The 20128-nt window shown below is 46.4% G+C and overlaps 1 protein-coding gene across 1 annotated transcript in view; it reads left to right on the forward strand.

The window, feature by feature from the left end:
- Nucleotides 1–1146: 1146 nt before the first annotated feature.
- Nucleotides 1147–20128, forward strand: part of SIMC1 (SUMO interacting motifs containing 1) — a 35685-nt gene continuing 16703 nt past the window's right edge. The window contains exons 1-4 of the mRNA XM_021706655.1: nt 1147–2144; nt 3003–3235; nt 4309–4378; nt 12391–12545. Coding sequence (XP_021562330.1) covers nt 1245–2144; nt 3003–3235; nt 4309–4378; nt 12391–12545 — 1358 coding nt within the window. The 5' untranslated portion in view covers nt 1147–1244. The remainder of the gene's footprint in view (nt 2145–3002; nt 3236–4308; nt 4379–12390; nt 12546–20128) is intronic.

Raw genomic sequence — 20128 nt, forward strand, 5'->3', positions numbered from 1 at the left:
CCTTCCACCTCAGTCTTCCAAGTAGCTGGAACTACAGGTGCACGCTACCACGCCTGGCTGATTTTTTATTTATTGTAGAGATGAGGTCTCGCCAAGTTCCCCAAGCGGGTCTCGAACCCGCGGGCTCAGGCAATCCACTCACCTCGGCCTCCCAAAGCGCTGAGATTACAGGCTGAGGCACTGAGCCCAGCTCATCCTTCTCTTAAAGAATCAAGTCTGGTGTCCCCTGAACCCATATTACTATTTGGTATGCTAGGCTGATTACATACTGAATCCTGTTGTACATTCCTGGGCTTTGGGAGGGAAGAAAGGAGACAGATCTGGGTTTGAATGTCTGTCTCTGCTACCTAGCTGTGCAATCCTAAGGTAAATAACTTAACCCGTCTGAGCTCTTATTTTCTCATCTGTACAGTGGAAATGATGCCTTCCTCATCAGGTCATTGTGAAAAGTACAGATACCACGTGTAAGTGCTCCACATGTTTTTAGCACATACATTCTCTTTTATTGGCTTCACTTCTTGCTCAGCCTTTGCTGTGGGTTGTCCTGTGTAGTGGCGTGCGCCTGTAGTTCCAGCTATTTGGGATGCTGAGGCGGAAGGATTGCCTGAGCCTAGCAGGTTGAGGCTGAGGTAGCTGTGAGCTTGCTGCTGCACTCCAGCCTGGGTGACACAGTGAGAATCCATCTCAAAAAAAAAGAAATAATTTGTCAATACCAAACAATTAACCCAAGGAAATAAACGAACGCTTATTTTATACAAGATACGTAAATTATCAGTGAAGTGAAACAGTAAAATAACACTTATCCTTAAAAGCTAAGACTTAAGCCTTCTTAGGTAGAGCTGAGATTCTCTACTTGATCTTTTCCCACAATCCTTCAACAGGACTTCATTGACTTAACTGGAGAAGCCAGACCAAGGGCAAAGGACTGCAGTGGACTCTGTGTGATTGACCTGACAAGTACTGAGGAAGAAAATAGACCAATCACCACTCTTGATTTGACTTTCGATCCTGTCGCTGCTTCCCAGAAGGAGCCAGCCAGTCCTCAGACCTATGCCAGCCTCTCTGGCAAAGAAGCAACAGAAGGACGGGTGGACAGAAACTCTCTGCCTGCCACACAGAGAATTATTAACCATGACCTTGTGGATTTGGACCTGTTGGAAGAAAACCTGTTTGAAGGTCCCCCACTGCCCGCATCCATCACTAGGGACTTTGTTTATCCAGTGGAGCCAAATTGTAGCTCAACCATGTTCCAAGGTGACCTCAGCTTCTTGGCGAGCTTGCAGCTGTCTTCAGATGTTAGCTCCTTCTCCCCAACAAACAATAATGGTAGCTGCAGCAATCAAAGGGCACCCTTGCCATGCCCACGGCAAGATGTACCTTGCCCGCCACAAGCTTTGCCATGCCCGTTGCGAGCCTTGCCAAGTCCACTAAGAGCCTCGCCATGTCCACCACGAGCCTCCTCATGTCCACCGCGAGCCTTGTCATGCCCATCACAAACCAAGCAGCACCAACTACAAGCTTTGCCTCCCCTAACTCAAGATGTGCCATGCTCTCAGAATGTGCCGTGCCCTCGGCAGAATATGCCACGCCCACCCCAAGACTCTCTGGGCCTACCTCAAGATGTACCCGGCCCACCTCAAAACATGCTATATCCACAAGATGTGACACACCTGAAAGATGTGCCACAGTTACCAGGCAATGTATCACTGTCACCAGGAGACATGCCACAGTCACCAGATGTGCCATACTTACGGGGGAATATGCCACACTTACTGGGAGATATGCCACCCTCACTGGGAGACACGCCTCACTTACCAGGAGACAGGCCTGACTCTCCCCAGAGTGATGTCCTGAGCGATGGCACCCCTATGGATATCTCCGCTCCATGCTCCCCGAGTCCACAGTCACTACCATCCGAAACTTCCTTGGAAAAAGTTCCTTGGCTCTCTGTCATGGAAATTCCAGCCAGAAAAGAGATATTACTGTCCAAACCTGCCAACCCTGGGCCTGTCCAGGTGCAAGCACAAACACCAGCAGGTGGGTCGTACAACAGACCATGCCTGCATAGACTGAAGTACTTCCTACGACCCCCGGTTCATCACCTCTTTTTCCATACTCTCATACCGGATAAAGACACAAGAGAGGTGAGCTCACATATCTTCCCTTGGAGAATAAGGTCAGTGTGACTGGATGCGTGAACAGATAGGTCAAGTATTAAGGTAGAAATATTCATCTTTTACCTACTCTCCCCTACCTTTAGTTTAGAGTTAGATCGGGGTTCAAAGATAAGCCACACACTTAAAAGCTGGCACTGTGTAAGTCACTTTACCTTTCTGAGCCTTAGCTTTCCTATCTGTAGGATGGAGATTAAAACATACCTCACAGGATCATTGGATGAGATGATACATGTAAAGTGCCAGAGTGTCTGGCTCATCATAGATAGGCCTTATTTAAATTCTTGTCTTCAACTGCTATGCCTTTCCCTTCCTAATGCCCTTATTACAGCTCCCGTATTACAGAGATAGTAATACTCTTTGTCACTTTAGTACCTCCAAATGTCTTACTCTCGGACTGGGGGAGGAAGTTCCATTTTAACACTTTAGTGGGGTCAGGTGGGCGTGGTGGCCCATGCCTGTAATCCCAGCACTTGGAGGGCCCAGGCGAGAGAATCACTTGAGCCCAAGAGTTCAAGACCAGCCTGGGCAACATTTATCTCTACAAAAAATAATAATTTAAAATAAAAAAAGACGTGAGTGGGAATGCTACTTTCCATTGGTCTTCATTGATGTATGCTGTTTAAACTAGATGTGTAAGGGGAAGAAAGTGTGGCTGAGTCCCACAGTATGAAACTATATATTTTTTTGTTATCTATACTTCGTCTTTAATATTAAGAAAATTGGCTTGAAGTAGTTAAAAAGTTCAAAGGTGTGGTCTCCTGTTCTAGAAATCTTGCTTTTTGTGTACTGGAGAAACCCATCCTAATTTTCTTTTTGTCTCTGCAGAACAAAGGTCAAAAATTGGAACCCATTCCTCATCGGAGACTAAGGATGGTAGCAAATACCATTGAAGAAAATTTTCCCCTGGGGACTCTGCAGTTTTTGATGGACTTTGTGTCACCCCAGCATTATCCACCCAGAGAAATCGTGGCTCACATCATCCAGAAAATCCTGCTTAGTGACTCCGAGACCGTGGATATCCTAAAGGAGGCCTACATGCTTCTCATGAAAATTCAACAGTATGAACCGTAGTTACAGCTGACTGTTGGCGAGTCTTCTAGGGATCCCAAACTCAGAGCACTTTCTCTTGCCTAAGCTTTATTCAGCTAACCATTAGGGAAGCTAACTTAGTATGTTAGTGTTACTTGGATTGCAAGTGACAGGAAACCCATTCTAACCAAACATTAGCACCTGGTAAAGGAGAATATAATGACTCATGTTACTGGAAACCTCGGAAGAAGATGTGACTTGATTCAGTGTTCAGAAGTGGTTATCGGGATTCATTTTCCAGCTGTGCTTTGGTTCTGTTTTCAGGCTCCACATGGTAGCCCTCTCAGCCTCAGGCTTTTATGATATTCCCAGCGGGGGAGAGGAGCTACTTCCCTTAGAGTCACACAAGAGTTCTAAAATTGAGTTTTATAGAATTTAATTGGCCTAATAGGAGACTTGAGCCAATCACTGTGAATTGAGGGGTAGAACATCATAATCGGCTCAACAAGTCACATGCTTCATCCTGAGGTTCTGGTAGGTAAAGCCAGCTAGCTAAGGGTAGCAAAGAGTTGGTTTCTAGCCAGGTGTGGGGGCTGACGCCTGTCATCCTAGCACTTTGGGAGGCTGAAGCGAGAGGATTGCCTGAGCTCAGGGGTTCGAGACCAGCCTGGGCCACTTGGCAAGACTTTGTCTTTACAATAAATAAAAAAATTAGCTGGACGTGGTGGCACACACCTGTGGTTCCAGCTATTTGGAAGGCTGAGGTGAAAGGATCGCCTGAACCCAGCAGATTGAGGCTGCAGTGGCTGTGAGCATGCCCCTGCACTCCAGCCTGGGTGACAGAGTGAGACTCTAACTCAAAAAAAAAAAAAGAGTTTCTTCGAGATAAAATTGAAGTTCCAATGCTTCCCAAAAGAAGAGTAGATTCTGGGTGGCAAAGACAGCGAAGGACCATTACCCTCATTTCTCCACGGTGTGATACCAGAGGGTGGGCAAGAACGTGGAGAGAAAGAGGAAGCTTCTCCCTTCTGCCATCTTCCAGGTTCCAGCCCTGCTTCCACTACATTCTCCAGAATTCTAATTGATGTCACTTGACTTTCAGGCTACATCCTGCCAATGCCAAGACGGTGGAGTGGGACTGGAAACTTCTCACCTATGTCATGGAGGAAGAGGTAACAATTATGAGGGCACATTCTTTGCAGAAGTTTTAGCTATAAAGAAGAGTGACAGCCGGGCTTGGTGGCTCAGCCTGTAATCCCGCACCTTTGGGAGGCTGAGGTGAGTGGATTGCCTGAGCCCGCGGGTTCAAGACCCGCCTGGGTAGCAAGATCTCATCTCTACAGTAAATCAAAAAATCAGCTGGGTGTGGTAGCGCATGCCTGTAATTCCGGCTACTTGGAAGGCTGAGGCGGAAGGATCGCCGGAGCCCAGCAGGTCGAGGCTGCGGTGGCCGGGAGCGGCCACTGCACTTCAGTCTGGGCAACAAAGTGAGACTCCAACTCAAAAAAAAAGAAAGAGTAACAACAAATCTGGTAATAAAGTCTATGTCATTATTCCCTTCTGATACTTCACCCCCACCAAAAAAAAATCCTATACAAATGGTACCTGCTGTCCTCCAATTCAAGATTGAGAACATTCACTTTACCTTTTCATTCCTGAGATCCCATGAAAAATAATAAATTAATAGAGACAGCTGTGAAAATAAGGGGAAACTGGGTGCTATGGCTCATGTCTGTAATCCCAGCACTTTGGGAGGTGGAGGCGAGAGGATTGCCTGAATCCAAGGGTTAGAGACCAGCCTGGGCAACTTGGCGAGACCTCATCTCTACAATAAATCAAAAAATTAGCCAGGTGTGGTGGTGCACACTTGTGGTTCCAGCTGCTTGGAAGGGTGAAGCAGAAGGATCACCTGAGCCCTTAGCACCTGAAGTGAAGGCTGTGGTGGCCGTGAGTGTGCTACTGCACTCCAGCCTGGGTGACAGTGAGACTCTGACTCAAAAAAAGAACAGAAATGAAAAGGGAAAGGACAGTAGATTTGAACGAAGATTTGGAAACCCCAAAGAAAGTTTGTGAGTAATGACTGATGAAACTGGGCAGCGAAAGCCGTGAGCTAGAAAGCATGTAGAAGAGGCTGTGCCAAGGAAGGGGACGTCGTTGCTTTGGAGCATCAGAGAGGTTGTGGACTCAGAAACACCAGGTATAATAGTGGGTGGGAGTCAGATATGGGCTGTAGATAGATATTTATTGAAAGTTTGTGGATGAAACAGTCAGCCTCTTCATTCTTTTTTTGTTGAGCTGGGGTCTCACTGTGTCACCCAGACTGGAGTGCATTGGCCGCTCCTGGCCACCACAGCCTCGACCCATGGGGCTCCGGCGATCCTTCCGCCTCAGCCTTCCAGTAGCTGGAACGACAGGCGCGCGCTACCACGCCCGGCTCATTTTTTGATTTATTGTAGAGATGAGGTCTCACCTGCCCAGGCGGGTCTCGAACCCGCGAGCTCAGGCAATCTACTCACCTCGGCCTCCCAAAGCGCTGGGATTACATGCTGAACCACCGAGCCCGGCTCCTCTTCATTCTTGAGCACAGAAAGTTTAGTAGCCAGGTTACCTATCCTTCAGGCAAAAGTCAGGACTCATTGTCACGTGAAATGAACAATCTGTAATAAACAAGACAGCTAATGCAGAGTTGGTATTCCAGGAAAAAGGTCTTCTACAGTCTGACCTTTAGGGATCTCCACACTTCATTGCCATCTTTTTGCTTGTTCACTCTACAGCAACTAGATAAAGCAAATTATTTTCAACTTAGAATTTTCTACTCAGCCAAGTTTTTAGTTGTGTAAGAGTAAAATAACCGGGCTCGGTGGCTCAACCTGTAATCCCGCGCTTTGGGAGGCTGAGGTGAGTGGATTGCCTGAGCCCGCGGGTTCGAGACCCACCTGGGCAACTTGGCGAGACCTCGTCTCTACAATAAATCAAAAAATCAGCCGGGCGTAGTAGCGCATGCCTGGAATTCCGGCTACTCGGAAAGCTGAGGCGGACAGATCACCAGAGCCCACCAGGTCAAGGCTGCAGTGGCCAGGAGCGGCCACTGTACTCCAGTCTGGGTGACAGAGTGAGACTCCAATTCAAAAAAAAAATAAAAGTATAATAGACATTTTTAGATATGCGGGAATTTGAACAAACAATCCCACATCCTATTTTTTAAAGGGACATTGCCTGAGGGATTGTATCAAAGGAATAAGGAGGTTGTAAAACAGAAGGAGATGTGGGATCCAGGGAAGAATCCAGGAGAGGATTGAAGAGAAGACCCAAGATTATAACAGCACACCTAGTGAGCAGTCAGTCCAAACTGGAGTGAAATAACAGAGGGCTTTAAGTAAGAACAATCTAGGAAACATAACAAGATGGTGCACTAGGAAGCTTCAGACCCTTGTTACCCTATGGAGACACTTATTTAACAATATATGGACCAGAATATCTTTGTGAAAACTCTAGAGACCAGGTAAGAGCTGGAGTGCCCAGGCAAACACATAACCCAGAGGGTACTCAACCAAAAGTGGTAGGAAAGCTGTGGTGTTTTGCATGCCCACGTCCCTCCCCCTACCCAGCATAGCGTGATGTAACCGAGAGGAAACCTCCCCTACTCCCTTGGGACAGGAACGAAAGACTGGGCCACACATCCAATGTGCTGGCTTATCTGGGGGCTGCCCACGGGACTGGTTTCTGTCTTGCCAACTTGGAGCACTAACAAACAGTGGAAACTGCTGGAAACAGGCAAACACTTTAACATGTTAGAATTGCAGAGAAGGCTGGACACGGTGACTCAAGCCTATAATCCCAGCACTTTGGGAGGCTGAGGCAAGAGGATTGCCTAAACCCAGGGGTTCGAGACCAGCCTGGACAACTTGGCGAGACCTTGTCTCTACAGTACATCAAAAAATTAACTGGGTGTGGTGGCACGCACCTGTAGTCCCAGCTACTTGGAAGGCTGAGGTGGAAAGATTGCCTGGGCCCAGCAGGTCAAGGCTATGGGGGCCGGGAGTGTGCCACTGCACCTCAGCCTGGGCAATGGAGAGAGACTTTGACTCAAAAAAAAAAAAAATACTGCAGAGAGTCTCAGGGGGAGCAGGAGATCAAGGGCAAGACACTTGGGAAATTAAGACAGTTCAAAGTACATCACAGCTGGGCACAGTGACTCACACCTATAATCCTAGCACTTTGGGAGAGGGAGGCGAGATGATTGCCTGAGCTCAGTGGTTTAAGACCAGCCTGGGCAATTTGTCGAAACCTCATCTCTACGATAAATTTAAAAAGTAGCCATATGTGGTGGTGCACACCTGTCATTCCAGCTACTTGGAAGGCTGAGGCAGAAGAATTGCCTGAACCCAGCAGGTCGAGGCTCTGGTGGCCATGAGCATGCCACTGCACTCCAGCCTTGGAGACAGAATGAGACTACGACTCAAAAAAAAAAAGTACATCACAAGGCAGGCGCTGTGGCTCTCACCTATAATCCCAGCTACTCAGGAGGCTGAGGTGGGAGGATTGCGTGAGCCCAGGAATTTGAGACCAACCTAGGCATCATAGTGAGACCCTGTCTCCAAAGTTAAAAAAAGATTGTTTCAAGAGTAAAATACATGCACAAATATAAAGCAGACACATCACCAGAAAAGATCTGGAGGTTGGGAATCTCTAGCCAAGTAGTGGATGAAGATCTTCTGCTGCAAGAACACATCCATAAAGACTGAGAAATGTGATTATTTTTCCAAGTGCCTAGACCTCAATACAAGATCTCAAGGGATACCAAAAAAAAAAAAAACATGGCCCAGTCAACAATTTAGAATAAAATTCTAGAAACCAACCCAAAAGGAGCAAAGAGAAAAACAAAAGCAAATAAAGTAAAGCTGCCAAAACAAAACTCAAAAGAGATCTTGCAGATCTCAGAACTGACCAAGAATTTAAAATAACTGTCTTAATGATCCTCAGAGAGCCGGGTTCAGTGGCTCAGTCTGTAATCCCGCGCCTTGGGAGGCTGAGGTGAGTGGATTGCCTGAGCCCGCGGGTGTGAGACCTGCCTGGGCAAATTGGTGAGCCCTCATCTCTACAATAAATCAAAAAATTTGCCGGGCGTGGTAGTGCATGCCTGTAGTTCCAGCTACTTGGAAAGCTGAGACAGAAGGATCTCTGGAGCCCGGCAGGTCGAGGCTGCGGTGGCCGGGAGTGGCCGCTGCGCTCCAGTCTGCAAGACAGAGTGAGACTCCAACTCAAAAAAAAAAAAAAAAAGGGCCGGGCCCAGTAGCTCAGCCTGTAATCTCAGCACTTTGGGAGGCTGAGGTGAGCAGATTGCCTGAGCCCGCGGGTTCGAGACCTGCCTGGGCAACTTGGCGAGACCTCATCTCTACAATAAATAAAAAATTAGCCGGGTATGGTAGCATGCGCCTGTAGCTACTTGGAAGGCTGAGGCGGAAGGATCGCCGGAGCCCAGCAGGTCGAGGCTGCGGTGGCCGGGAGCAGCCACTGCACTCCGGTCTGGGCGACAGAGTGAGACTCCAAGTCAAAAAAAAAAAGAAGAGAGCCTAAGGGACTTACAGGACACCATCAAGCAGACCAATTATCTTTTGGACGGCAGGCCCCTTGTAAGACAGGCTTCCCTCACTAGATAAGTGTTCTAGGAACCCATCAACATCAGTATGCCAGCTAGCATTGTTGTGAGAGGCTGCGTTCAGCTTCAGTGAATTTTTTTTTTTGAGATTTGGTATATTTGTCCATTTCATGATGGGTGATTTCCATGGACAACCTGCCCACACCACGCTGTGTTGCAGTTTTTGACCAGAAACAGCATAACCCCTATGCCCCACCCTTCCTGTTCACCCCTTTTCACTCTGAGCAACTTTTTTTGTTTGCCTGGATGCTCAAAGTCCTCCAAGGGAAACATTTTGCTGATGTGGAAGAGGTGAAACAAAAAACGACAAACACACCCAAAAGCATCAAAATGGATGAGTTCAAAACTGTTAAGAGCAATGAAAAAGAGCCTCGATAGGTATATTGCATCCACCAGATAGTACTTTGAAGGTGACTGAAGTTTACACATGTTAGAATAAATACACTATTTTGTGTAAATCAATTCCAGGGGTTTTTAAAGTTCCCCTCCCCTACAAGGAGGCTTCTATGAGATTATCAGTAGATTCCCAGCAGAACCTTGCAGGCCAGAAGGTAGTGTGATGATATATACAAAGTTCTAAAAGAATAGTCAGCCAAGAATACTATATCCCACAAAACTCCTACAAAAATAAGGGCTAAAATAAGACTTTTTCAGATAATCAAAAGCTGAGTGAGTTAATTACCATCAGAACTGCCTTTCAAGAAATGGCAAAGGGGCCGGGTATGGTGGTTCATGCCAGTAATTTCAGAAATTTGGGGAGACTAGAGGATCACTTGAGCTCAGGAGTTGAGACAAGCCTGGGCAACACAGTGAGACCTCATCACTATGGAACAAAACAGAACATTGGCTAGGGCGCTTACCTGTAGCCCTAGCTACACGGGAGGCTAAGGTAGAAGGATCCCCTAGCCGGGCTCGGTGTCTCAGCCTGTAATCCCTCGCTTGGGGAGGCTGAGGTGAGTGGATTGCCTGAGCCCACGGGTTTGAGACCCGTCTGGGCAACTTGGCGAGACCTCATCTCTACGATAAATCAAAAATTAGCTGGGCATGGTAGCGCGTGCCTGTAGTTCCAGCTACTTGGAAGGCTGAGGCAGAAGGATCCCCGGAGCCCAGCAGGTCGAGGCTGCGGTGGCCGGGAGCGGCCACTGCACTCCAGTCTGGGTGACAGAGTGAGACTCCAACTCAAAAAAAAAGAAAAAAGATCCCCTGAGCCAAGGAGGTTGAGGCTGAAGTGAGTCGTGACAGTACCACCGCCCTGCAGTCTGGGCAACAGAGTGAGACCCTGACTAAAAAAAAGGTGCATCAATTATTAAGGATTAGAGGAAAATATATGCACCTTTGGCAGGCAAAGATATGTTATTGTTACTGCCTCCCAAAAAAAGAAAGAAATGATATGTGCTTAGATTGGCCATTCCGTTTCCTGCTGACTGAATCGCATCCTGGTCCATGAGTTTATGTTCCCAGAAAATATGCCTGCCCCCTGGAGTTTGAGAGTCCCCACCTAGTCCAGAGACACTGGGGTGCCTTCCTGTTCTTTAAAGTTTGAAGCCTGAGCTCTGGAGCTCCCAGCATTTATCTCCTAGTAAATTGTGCGTTCCTGTCTGCTATGTGACAAGTACTTAAGCTATAAACTTAGAATGATTCCCATGTAAATCATAAAGACACTAGGACACAGAGGGGTTAAATAAGATAAGTTAAATAAAGGATGGAACTGGGTTTAAAACCTAAGGTCTGTGTGCCACCAAAGGCCACCCTGTTTACTTGTGTGTTAGGATCAGTTCGCCTGTTAGCAGAATGCCTGATTCAGATCCGCTTCCACAGTGTAGAAGGATGTGAATCCGCTCACGTTACTGGAAGTTCAGAGTTGGGTGGGCGTCATAGTCGTTGATCTAGCGGTTCAGCAGAGTTATTAAAGAACCAGTTTCTCTTTGTTCTGCTATCCACAGTTTCGGGTTTATCCTGAGGTTGTTAGTCTCCCTGAGAGGGAGAAACTGACTTCTCATAGCTGTTTCTTCAAATCAGATGGTCTGCAGTCCTAGAGACTCCAGCAGACCAATGATTACAGCCTGACTGTTAGGAGATTCTAATTATCTGCAGAGGCCTAGATCTTTTTTTTATTTTTATTTAAAAAAAATTTTTTTTTGAGTTGGCGTTTCATTCTGTCGCCCAGGCTGGAGGGCAGTGGCACACTCCCGGCCACCGCAGCCTCGACCTGCTGGGCCCCGGCGATCCTTCAGCCTCAGCCTTCCAAGTAGCTGGAACTACAGTCGTGTGCTACTATGCCCGGCTAATTTTTTGATTTATGGTAGAGATGAGGTCTCACCAAGTTGCCCAGGCGGGTCTCGAACCCGGGGGCTCAGGCAATCCACTCACCTCAGCCTCCCAAAGGCGTGGGATTACAGGCTGAGCCCTGAGCCTGGCTTTAGATCTTTTAAATAAGTAGCAATCCTTAGAAACAAATGGTTTCTGAGATCCTATAGGTTATGATTCTTTTTTTTTTTTTTGAGTTGGAGTCTCACTCTGTCACCCAGACTGAAGTGCAATGGCCACTCCCAGCCACCGCAGCCTTGACCTGCTGGGCTCCGGTGATCCTTCCGCCTCAGCCTTCCAAGTAGCTGGAACTACAGGCGCACGCTACCACGCCTGGCTAATTTTTTATTTTTATTGTAGAGATGAGGTCTCGCCAAGTTGCCCAGGCAGGTCTCAAACCCGCAGGCTCAGGCAATACACTCACCTCAGCCTCCCAAAGGCTCGAGATTACAGGCTGAGCCACCAGGCCCGGGTGGGTATTGATTCTTTTAACAGTTGCTCTGTTTGTTCTCTTTTGTAATGACCCAAATGACAAGGGGGACCCCCCCAAAATCCTGGAATTTCTTTATTAAAAGTTGTGTATTCTAACATGTTTAAACTTCAGTCACCTTCAAAATACTCTCCGTTTGATGCAATATACCTATCAAGATGCATTTTCCACGGCTCAAAAACAGTTAAAATTTGTATGCCTTTTAGTGCTTCTGCAGTTTTTTGTTTCACCTCTCCCACATCAGCAAAATGTTTCCCTCTGAGGACTTTGTTCATCTGGGGAAACAAAGTTGCTTGGAGAGAGATCAGGTGAATAGGAAGGGTGCGGTACAGGCATCATGCTGTTTTTAGTCAAAAACTGCTGAACACTCAGTGCGGGTGGCAGGTGTACTCGTAAATCTTCCATCATGAAATGGGCAAATGCACTGAAAGGGTCTCAAAAAAAAAAATCACGGAAGCCCAACGCAGCCTCTCACAACAATGCTAACTGGTACACTGATGCTGATGGGTTTCTAGAAGACTCACTTCGAGGGGCCTGCCCTCCAAAAGGGAATTCCTGGCTTTGGGGGGTTCCCTCTCATACTGGCTCTTTCCCTGGAGCCTCTCTTTTAAAGGCAGACACTTGTTGACTCCTGGCCTTTTCCGGGACTTAGTATTCATGAGGGCCCAATGTCACTGCCATCCAGGAAATTGAGAAGAAGGACTGACTTCTCATGCTTTTTCCTACAGGGACAGACTCTGCCCGGGCGAGTCCTTTTTCTGCGTTATGTAGTGCAGACCCTAGAAGATGACTTCCAGCAAGTCCTGAGAAGGCAGCGGCAGCACCTGCAGCAATCCATTGCAAACACGGTGCTGTCCTGTGACAAGCAACCCCACAATGTCAGGTAACCAGCCACCTGAGCGCTGGGATGACAGGAGGTAGGGGCATAGGAGAGCAGCTGGTGAAGGCCAGGGAATGTCAGCTGGACAAGATTTTTTTTTTTTGAGTCAGAGTCTCAGTCGCCCAGGGGGGAATGCAGTGGCACACTCCCGACCACCACAGCCTTGACCTGCTGGGCTCAGACAATCCTTCCACCTCAGCCTTCCAAGTAGCTGGAACCACAGCCCTGCTCCATCACGCCCAGCCAATTTTTTGATTTATTGCAGAGATGAGGTCTCGCCAAGTTGCCCAGGCTGGTCTCAAACCCCTGGACTCAGGAAAACCTCTCGCCTTCACCTCCCAAAGTGCTGGGATTACAGGCGTGAGCCACCACGTCCGTCTTTTTTTTTTTTTTTGGAGTCTCACTCCATTGCCCAGGCTGGAGTGCAGTGTCATGCTCACAGTCACCCCAGCTTTGACTTACTGGGCTCAGATGATTCTTCCGCCTCAGCCTTCCAAGTAGCCAGAACTACAGGTGTGCGCTACCATGCCCGGCTAAATCTCCCAAAGTGCTGGGATTACAGGCTTGAGCCACCATGCCCAGCCTGGTTTATTTTTTATTTTTATTTATTTATTTACTTTTTCGAGTCAGACTCTCTGTTGCCCAGGCTGGAGCGCAGTGGCACACTCACGGCTATCACAGCCTCGACCTGCTGGGTTCAGGCTATCCTTCCTCCTCAGCCTTCCAAGTAGCTGGAACTATAGATGCATAACACCATGCCCAGCTAATTTTTCTTGATTTATTGTAGAGACAAGGTTTCACAGGTTGCCCAGGCTGGTCTCAAATCCCGGGCTTGGGCAGTCCTCTTGCCTCTGCCTCCCAAAGTGCCAGGATTAGAGGCATGAGCCACTACACCCGGTCTGGACAAGATTTTCTAGTCACTAGATAGTGTAACAGGGATAATTATTTAAATTGTTAATAGGATGTGCACAGTGGCTCACACCTGTAATCCCCACACATTGAGAGGCCACGGTGGAAGTACTGCTTGAACCCAGGAGGTTGAGACCAGCCTGGGCAACATAATGAAATCTTCTCTCTATAAAAAACTAAAAAATGCCAGGTGCAGTGACTCACACCTATAATCCCAGCACTTTGGGAGGCCAAGGTGAGAGGATTGCCTGGGCAACTTGGCAGACCTCATCTCTGCAATAAATAAAAAATTAGCTGGGTGTGGTAGCACGCGCTTCAAGTTCCAGTTACTTGGAAGGCTGAGTCAGAAGGATTGCCTGAGCCCAGTAGATCGAGGCTATGGTGGCCATGAGCGTGCTACTGCACTCCAGCCTGGCCGACAGAGTGAGACAATAGTTACTCAATAGAAACCATACCTTCGGTGCCCATACCACCATCCTGGTTTGCAATTTCAGTATAGTACTCAATCAATTACATGAGATATTTAAAAATAAAATAAAATAAATTAGCAGGGCATGGTGGCACATATCTATAGCCCCAGCTACTCGGGAGGCTGAGGCAAAAGGATTGCCCGAGTCCAGGAGGTCGAGGTTACAGTGAACCATGATTATGCCATGATCGTGCCAACACACTCCAGGCTAGGTGACAGAGACCCCCACTCGAAAAAAAACTATAGCCAGGCTCGGTGGCTCAGCCTGTAATCCCGTGCCTTTGGGAGGCTGAGGTGAGTGGATTGCCTGAGCCTGCGGGTTCGAGACCCACCTGGGCAACTTGGTGAGACCTCATCTCTACAATAAAATCAAAATGAGCCGGGCATGGTAGCTCGCACCTGTAGTTCCAGCTACTTGGAAGGCTGAGGCAGAAGGATTGCTGGAGCCCAGCAGGTCGAGGCTGCGGTGGCCGGGAGTGGCCACTGCACTCCAGTCTGGGCGACAGAGTGAGACTCCAACTCAAAAAAAAAAAAAAAAACTATAGGTGATCATGACAGAAAGGCTTCTCTGTACCAACAATGTGGCAGGCACCATAGCTTGAGTGCTTATATCAAGAGAAAAAAATGTGATTTCTAGAGTAGGAACGTTAGACTGAAATGTTCCTCCTGGAACTGCAGACTGTCCTGACTTAGTGATGATTTGACATATGATTTTTCAACTTTACAGTGGTGCAAAAGCAATACTTAGTAGAAACCATACTTCAGGTGCCCATACCACCATTCTGGCTTGCGTTTTCAGTACAGTACTCAATCAATTACATGAGATATTCAGTACTTTATTATAAAATAGGTGTTGTGTCAAGATGATTTTGCCCAGCTATAGGCTGTCAGTGCTCTGAGCATGTCTAAGGTAGGTGAGGCTAGCTATGATGTTTGGTAGGCTAGGTGTATTAATTGCATTTTCGACTTACAGTATTTTCAGCTTACAGTGGAGTCTTATAGTCCATTTGTGCTGCTATAAAGGAATGTTTGAGGCTGAGTAGTTTATGAAGAAAATAGGTTTCTTTGGCTCACAGTACTGCAGGCTATATAAGAAACATGGCACCAGCATCCATTTCTGGTGACGGCCTCAGGAAGCTTTCATTCATGGCAGAAGGTGAAGGGGAGCTGGCATATCACCTGGCCAGGGAGGGAGGAAGAGAGAGGGGAGGAGTACCACCCTTTTGTAAACAAGCAGCTCTCATGAACTAGTAGGCTGAGAGCTCACCCACTGCCACTCAGCAAGCCATTCATGAAGGATCTGCCCCATGACTCAGATACCTTGCACTAGGCCTCACCTCCAACATTGGGGGTCAAATTTCAACATGAGATTTGGTGGAGGAAAGTATCCAAACTATATCAGATGGGTGTATTGGGGTGTGACCCTGTCATATGTTGGGGAACACCTGAACACCCCTTGCTTTTTGAAAATGTTTCTCACTAGAACAGTGTCTCTTCATTCAGAACAGCATTGAAACTCTTCCACTCATTCATGTTTCACGTTACATATTTGCTGAGAATCATATTCACAGATCAGTATTCAGTATTGACTTGTATCTTCTCTAACAAAAAAGAAGGAAGTTTCACTGGGCGTTAGTCAGTTCCTCCTTTATTTGCATGCCACATCCATTTTCCTATATGTAGCATTTTCTCTGAAGTTTAAATGTTGATTATTATAGGGGTAGCCAGGTGTGGTGGTTCTTTGGGAGGCCAAGGTAGAAGGATCACTTGAGCCCAGGAGTTCCGAGACCAGCCTGGCAGCATAGTGAGACCTAGTCTCTACAAAAAAAATTTAAAAATTAGCCAAGCGTGGTGGCATGTGCCTGTAGTCCCAACTACTCAGAAGGCTGAGGTGGAAGGATCACCAGAGCCTAGTAGATTAAGACTGTGCCACTGCACTCCTGCCTAAGTTTCAGAGTGAGACTCCAACTCAAAAAAAAAAAAAATTGACGGGTAGAAAATCAGTAAGTAAGCTGGGCTCGGTGGCTCAGCCTGTAATCCCGCGCCTTTGGGAGGCTGAGGTGAGTGGATTGCCTGAGCCCGTGGGTTCGAGACCCGCCTGGGCAGCGAGACCTCATCTCTACAATAAATCAGAAAATCAGCTGGACGTGGTGGCGCACACCTGTAGCTCCAGCTACTCGTGCTGAGGTGGAAGGATCGCCGGAGCCCTGCAGGCCGAGGCTGCGGTGGCCGGGAGTGGCCACTGCACTCCAGTCTGGGCGACAGAGTGAGACTCCAACTCAAAAAAAAAAAGTAGAGAATCAACAAAGAGCACAAGCCAGTATAGTTAAGTTTTAAAGTGAAAAATAAGTCAAATGATGAGAGTAATTCTCATTGTTTGTGCTCTATGAGCCTAGGCATTGGAGCAAGTGGGAGACGGGAGACATGGCCCACTGTGCTCTCTGTTGTCTTCATGTTAACCTCTTGTGCTGTGAGCCTCTCATTATACAGAATGAGATTCTTGAATTTACAGATAAGTATTTGGAGGCTGTTTGTGACCTCTAAGTGTAAGCCAGGTCCTCTGTTTTAAGCTTATTCAATGAAAAAAAGTTATTTTTTCCATTTTGAAAGAAAATGAGCTTGTCTTTGACTCATCAAGAGATGGATATTAGATTGAGGTGGTGATTACATAGATGAATGCATATATTTATCTAAGCTCATTCAAGAAAATCGTGGCAATTTTTATAGTATATAAATTATTCTTCAAAGAGGAGTTTTTTAAAAGAGAGAGAGAGATGGTAAGTAGGTCTCCAAATGATCCCCTCTTAAAGAATTTTCTTTTCTTTTGCTTTTAACTATGCATACAAAGAGCAGACTGGTTCTACAAGATTTACAATTTCCCTTTTTTTTTATTTTTAAGAACCCCAGATTTCCCTTTCTTTGCGATATTTACCTCCATATGGCAAAATAACATGCTTGCATTGCCACCTCTTGATTTTTTTATCGTTAGCCATCGACTTTCTACATGAAAGATGAAGTTAGCTCTTTTTCTTCCCTAGCTCCCCACTCATAGCCCCATACCATTAATATCTCATGATTTTTAAAAATCAGTATTCAGTGTTTGTATTACTGTAACTATATATGCTAGCTAGAATTTAACCAAGTGCTTTCATTCATACCCTTTTTTCATTCGTACCCTTTTTTTCTCTAGAGTTAATAATTGTCCTGTTTCCAGTTTTTTTGTTTTCTTTGTGCATATCAGAAGTCAACCCCTAGGCCGAACTCGGTGGCTCAAGCCTGTCATTCCAGCACTTTGGGAGGCCGAGGCGAGAGGATTGCCTGAGCTCGGGGGTTCAAGCCCAGGCCTGAGGAGCATGGCAAGACCTCGTCTCTACAATAAATCAAAGAATTAGCTGGACATGGTGGCACTTGCCTGTGGTTCCAGCTACTTGGAAGACTGAGGCGGAAGGATCGCCGGAGCCCCGCAGGTTGAGGCTGTGGTGGCCATGAGCGTGCCACTGCACTCCAGACTGGGCGACGGAGTGAGACGCTGACTCAAAAAAAAAGAAGTCAATCCCAATTCTCTGCTAGTTCCTCTCAGTCTCCCCTCAAGATGTTTATTGATACGGGTCGTCTTATCAGTTTCTTCTTATCTGAGGTGGAATGTTTTGGCCTCCTCCAGTCTGGATTCTTGTCCTTTTTGCACTCTTCATCATAAATCTGAGAGTTCCTTCTGTTGTTTTCCAATGTTGAATGACTTGTTTATTTATTTGTTTGCCCTGTGTCTTTCTCTTTCTTGGTTTACTTCCTTGTTTTAGGAATCAGTCTCCAATAGCTTTCTGAGAAAGGTATGTGGAAAGTAAAGTTTTGAAACTGAAAATGTCTTTATCTGAAAGTGTCTTTACCTTCCCATACATTGATAAGTAGGTTGAGTATGGATATTTAGTTTAGAAATAACTCTTCTATAGAACATTGAAAGAAATTTTCCATTGTCTTTTAGTTTCCAGAATTGCCTTAAGAAGTCATAAGCAGGCTGGGTGCAGTGGCTCACGCCTATAATCCCAGCACTTTGGGAGGCTGAGGTGAGAGGATTGCCTGAGCCCATGGGTTCAAGACCAGCTTGGGCAACTTGGCAAGACATCATCTCTACAATAAATCAAAAAGTTAGCCGGGCGTGGTGGCACTTGCCTGTAGTTCCAGCTGCTTGGAAGGCTGAGGCGGAAGCCTCAACTAAGCCCAGTAGGTTGAGGCTGTGGTGATCAGGAACATGCCACTGCCCTCCAGCCTGGGCGACAGAGTGAGACTGAAACTCAAGTAAATAAATAAAGTCATAAGCTCTTTTGATTATTGAGTCTTTGTGCCTGGTTTTGTCCTCTGGAAATTTGACAAGTTTTCTTTTTGCCCAGGGTGCTTGGAGGTCTATATTCATTCATTGTCTTGGGAACTCTGTGGACTATTGCAATCTGGAAAAATATCCTTCATTTCTGGTCAATGGTGCTTTTCATTTTTGTTATCATGTTTCTAATTTCAAAGAGCTATTTTATCTTTTCCTCTATGTGTTACTTATTAAAATTCATAAACAAGCCAGGCATAATGGCATGTGCCTGGAGTCCTAGCTACTCAGGAGGCTGAGATGGGAGGATAGTTTGAACTCAGGAGTTAGGAGTTAGAGGCTACAGCAAGCTATGATCATGCCACCACATTCAAACCTGGACCAAAAAAAAACAAGACCCCATTGCTTAAAAAAAAAATTAATAAATAGTATTCTATTGTTTTCATCTTTCCTGGATCCATATCATCTCATATCTCTGATGGTACTGATTGAAGATTTTCATTTTTATTTATTCTCCGAGTCTCTTCTGCATAATATCTACTTTATCCAAGTTGCTTTTGGGGGGCTATTTTGGTCTGTCTGTCATGTTAGATTTCATAGATGTAAACCTTGGTCATCTGTAGTCTATCCATGTTTTAAGGCGAGAGCCTCAAAAGGTCATGGAAGCTCTGAGGACATGGGAGGACTTGTCATTTCTGCGGTTCCCTGTAGGTGGAACTGATTTCTCATTTATAAGAAAATCCCTAGGCTCAGTATCTTTAGGTCTTTGCTCTTGGGCTGGTCGGGTTTTTCCAAGAGAAGACTTCCCGACTCCTCCATGAAGATAAAATCTCTTTGTCCATGAAGGATAAAGCCAGAATGCCAGGCTTTGGGAAGATGGCAAGGCTCTGTGCACTCAGCGTGCCTGTGTTCATGTAGTGGCCCTGTTTGCTCTAGTGCCTTTGTCAGCTTTGCCTGGTATCTGAGTCCGAGAGCCTCTCTTTTGCCTCTCCACAAAGTGAACCTGTAGTCTGCAGGATTTGGGAAGACTCAGGGGTCTTACAATTCTTAAACAGCTTTCAGGCCATTCTGGTTTTTTGTTTGTTTGTTTTTTGAGTTGGAGTCTCACTCTGTTGCCCGGACTGGAGTGCAGTGACACACTCACAGCCACCACAGCCTCGACCTACTGGGCTTAGGTGACGCTTCCACTACAACCTTCCAAGCAGCTGGGGCTACAGGCATGCGCCACCACGCCCGACTTATTTTTTTTGATTTATTGTAGAGCCGAGATCTCCCCAAGTTGCCCAGGCTGGTCACGAACCCCCAGGTTCAGGCAATCCTTTCGCCTTGGCCTCCCAAATTGCTGGGATTACGGGCCGAGCCACCACACCCAGCTCATTCTGTTTATTTTAACTTACCCTGTCTCACCCTCACTTTAGAGAAAACTAGTACTGCCACTTGCAGAACTTATTGAAGTTTTTTGTTGTTGTTTATTTTTTGTCTTGTTTTAGTAAATAACATTAAATAAGATTGTTCTCTGCTGCTGGCTTAGGATTCGGCTTTCTCAATTCTGCTAAGTCCATTAACATGTCTTTCTTTGCCAAAGTCATAGACTTGGATTAAACATCATCCTTAAAACATGGCATACTTGCTTTATTTGCCTAGGTAATTGGTTACCTTTAATTTGTAATCAGCATCTCTTAACTTAACCCCCAGATCAAAGGCTAGGAACTTGACAGCTAGCTACATCCAACCTCACATTCCTCCCCTCCCCCCCAACGTTTGCACCTCCCTGCCCCCAAGGTAATGATGAACCTGCCTGGTCATCATTTCATTTCTTTCCTTTCTGTGAAGTTACATTGCCTATACATGTGTTCCTATAATGTGTGTGTGTGTATATTTTTTTTTTTTTGAGTT

Source organism: Carlito syrichta, unplaced genomic scaffold (assembly GCF_000164805.1).
Source record: "Carlito syrichta isolate Samal-C Ts95f unplaced genomic scaffold, Tarsius_syrichta-2.0.1 Scaffold315832, whole genome shotgun sequence".
Lineage (NCBI taxonomy): Eukaryota > Metazoa > Chordata > Mammalia > Primates > Tarsiidae > Carlito > Carlito syrichta.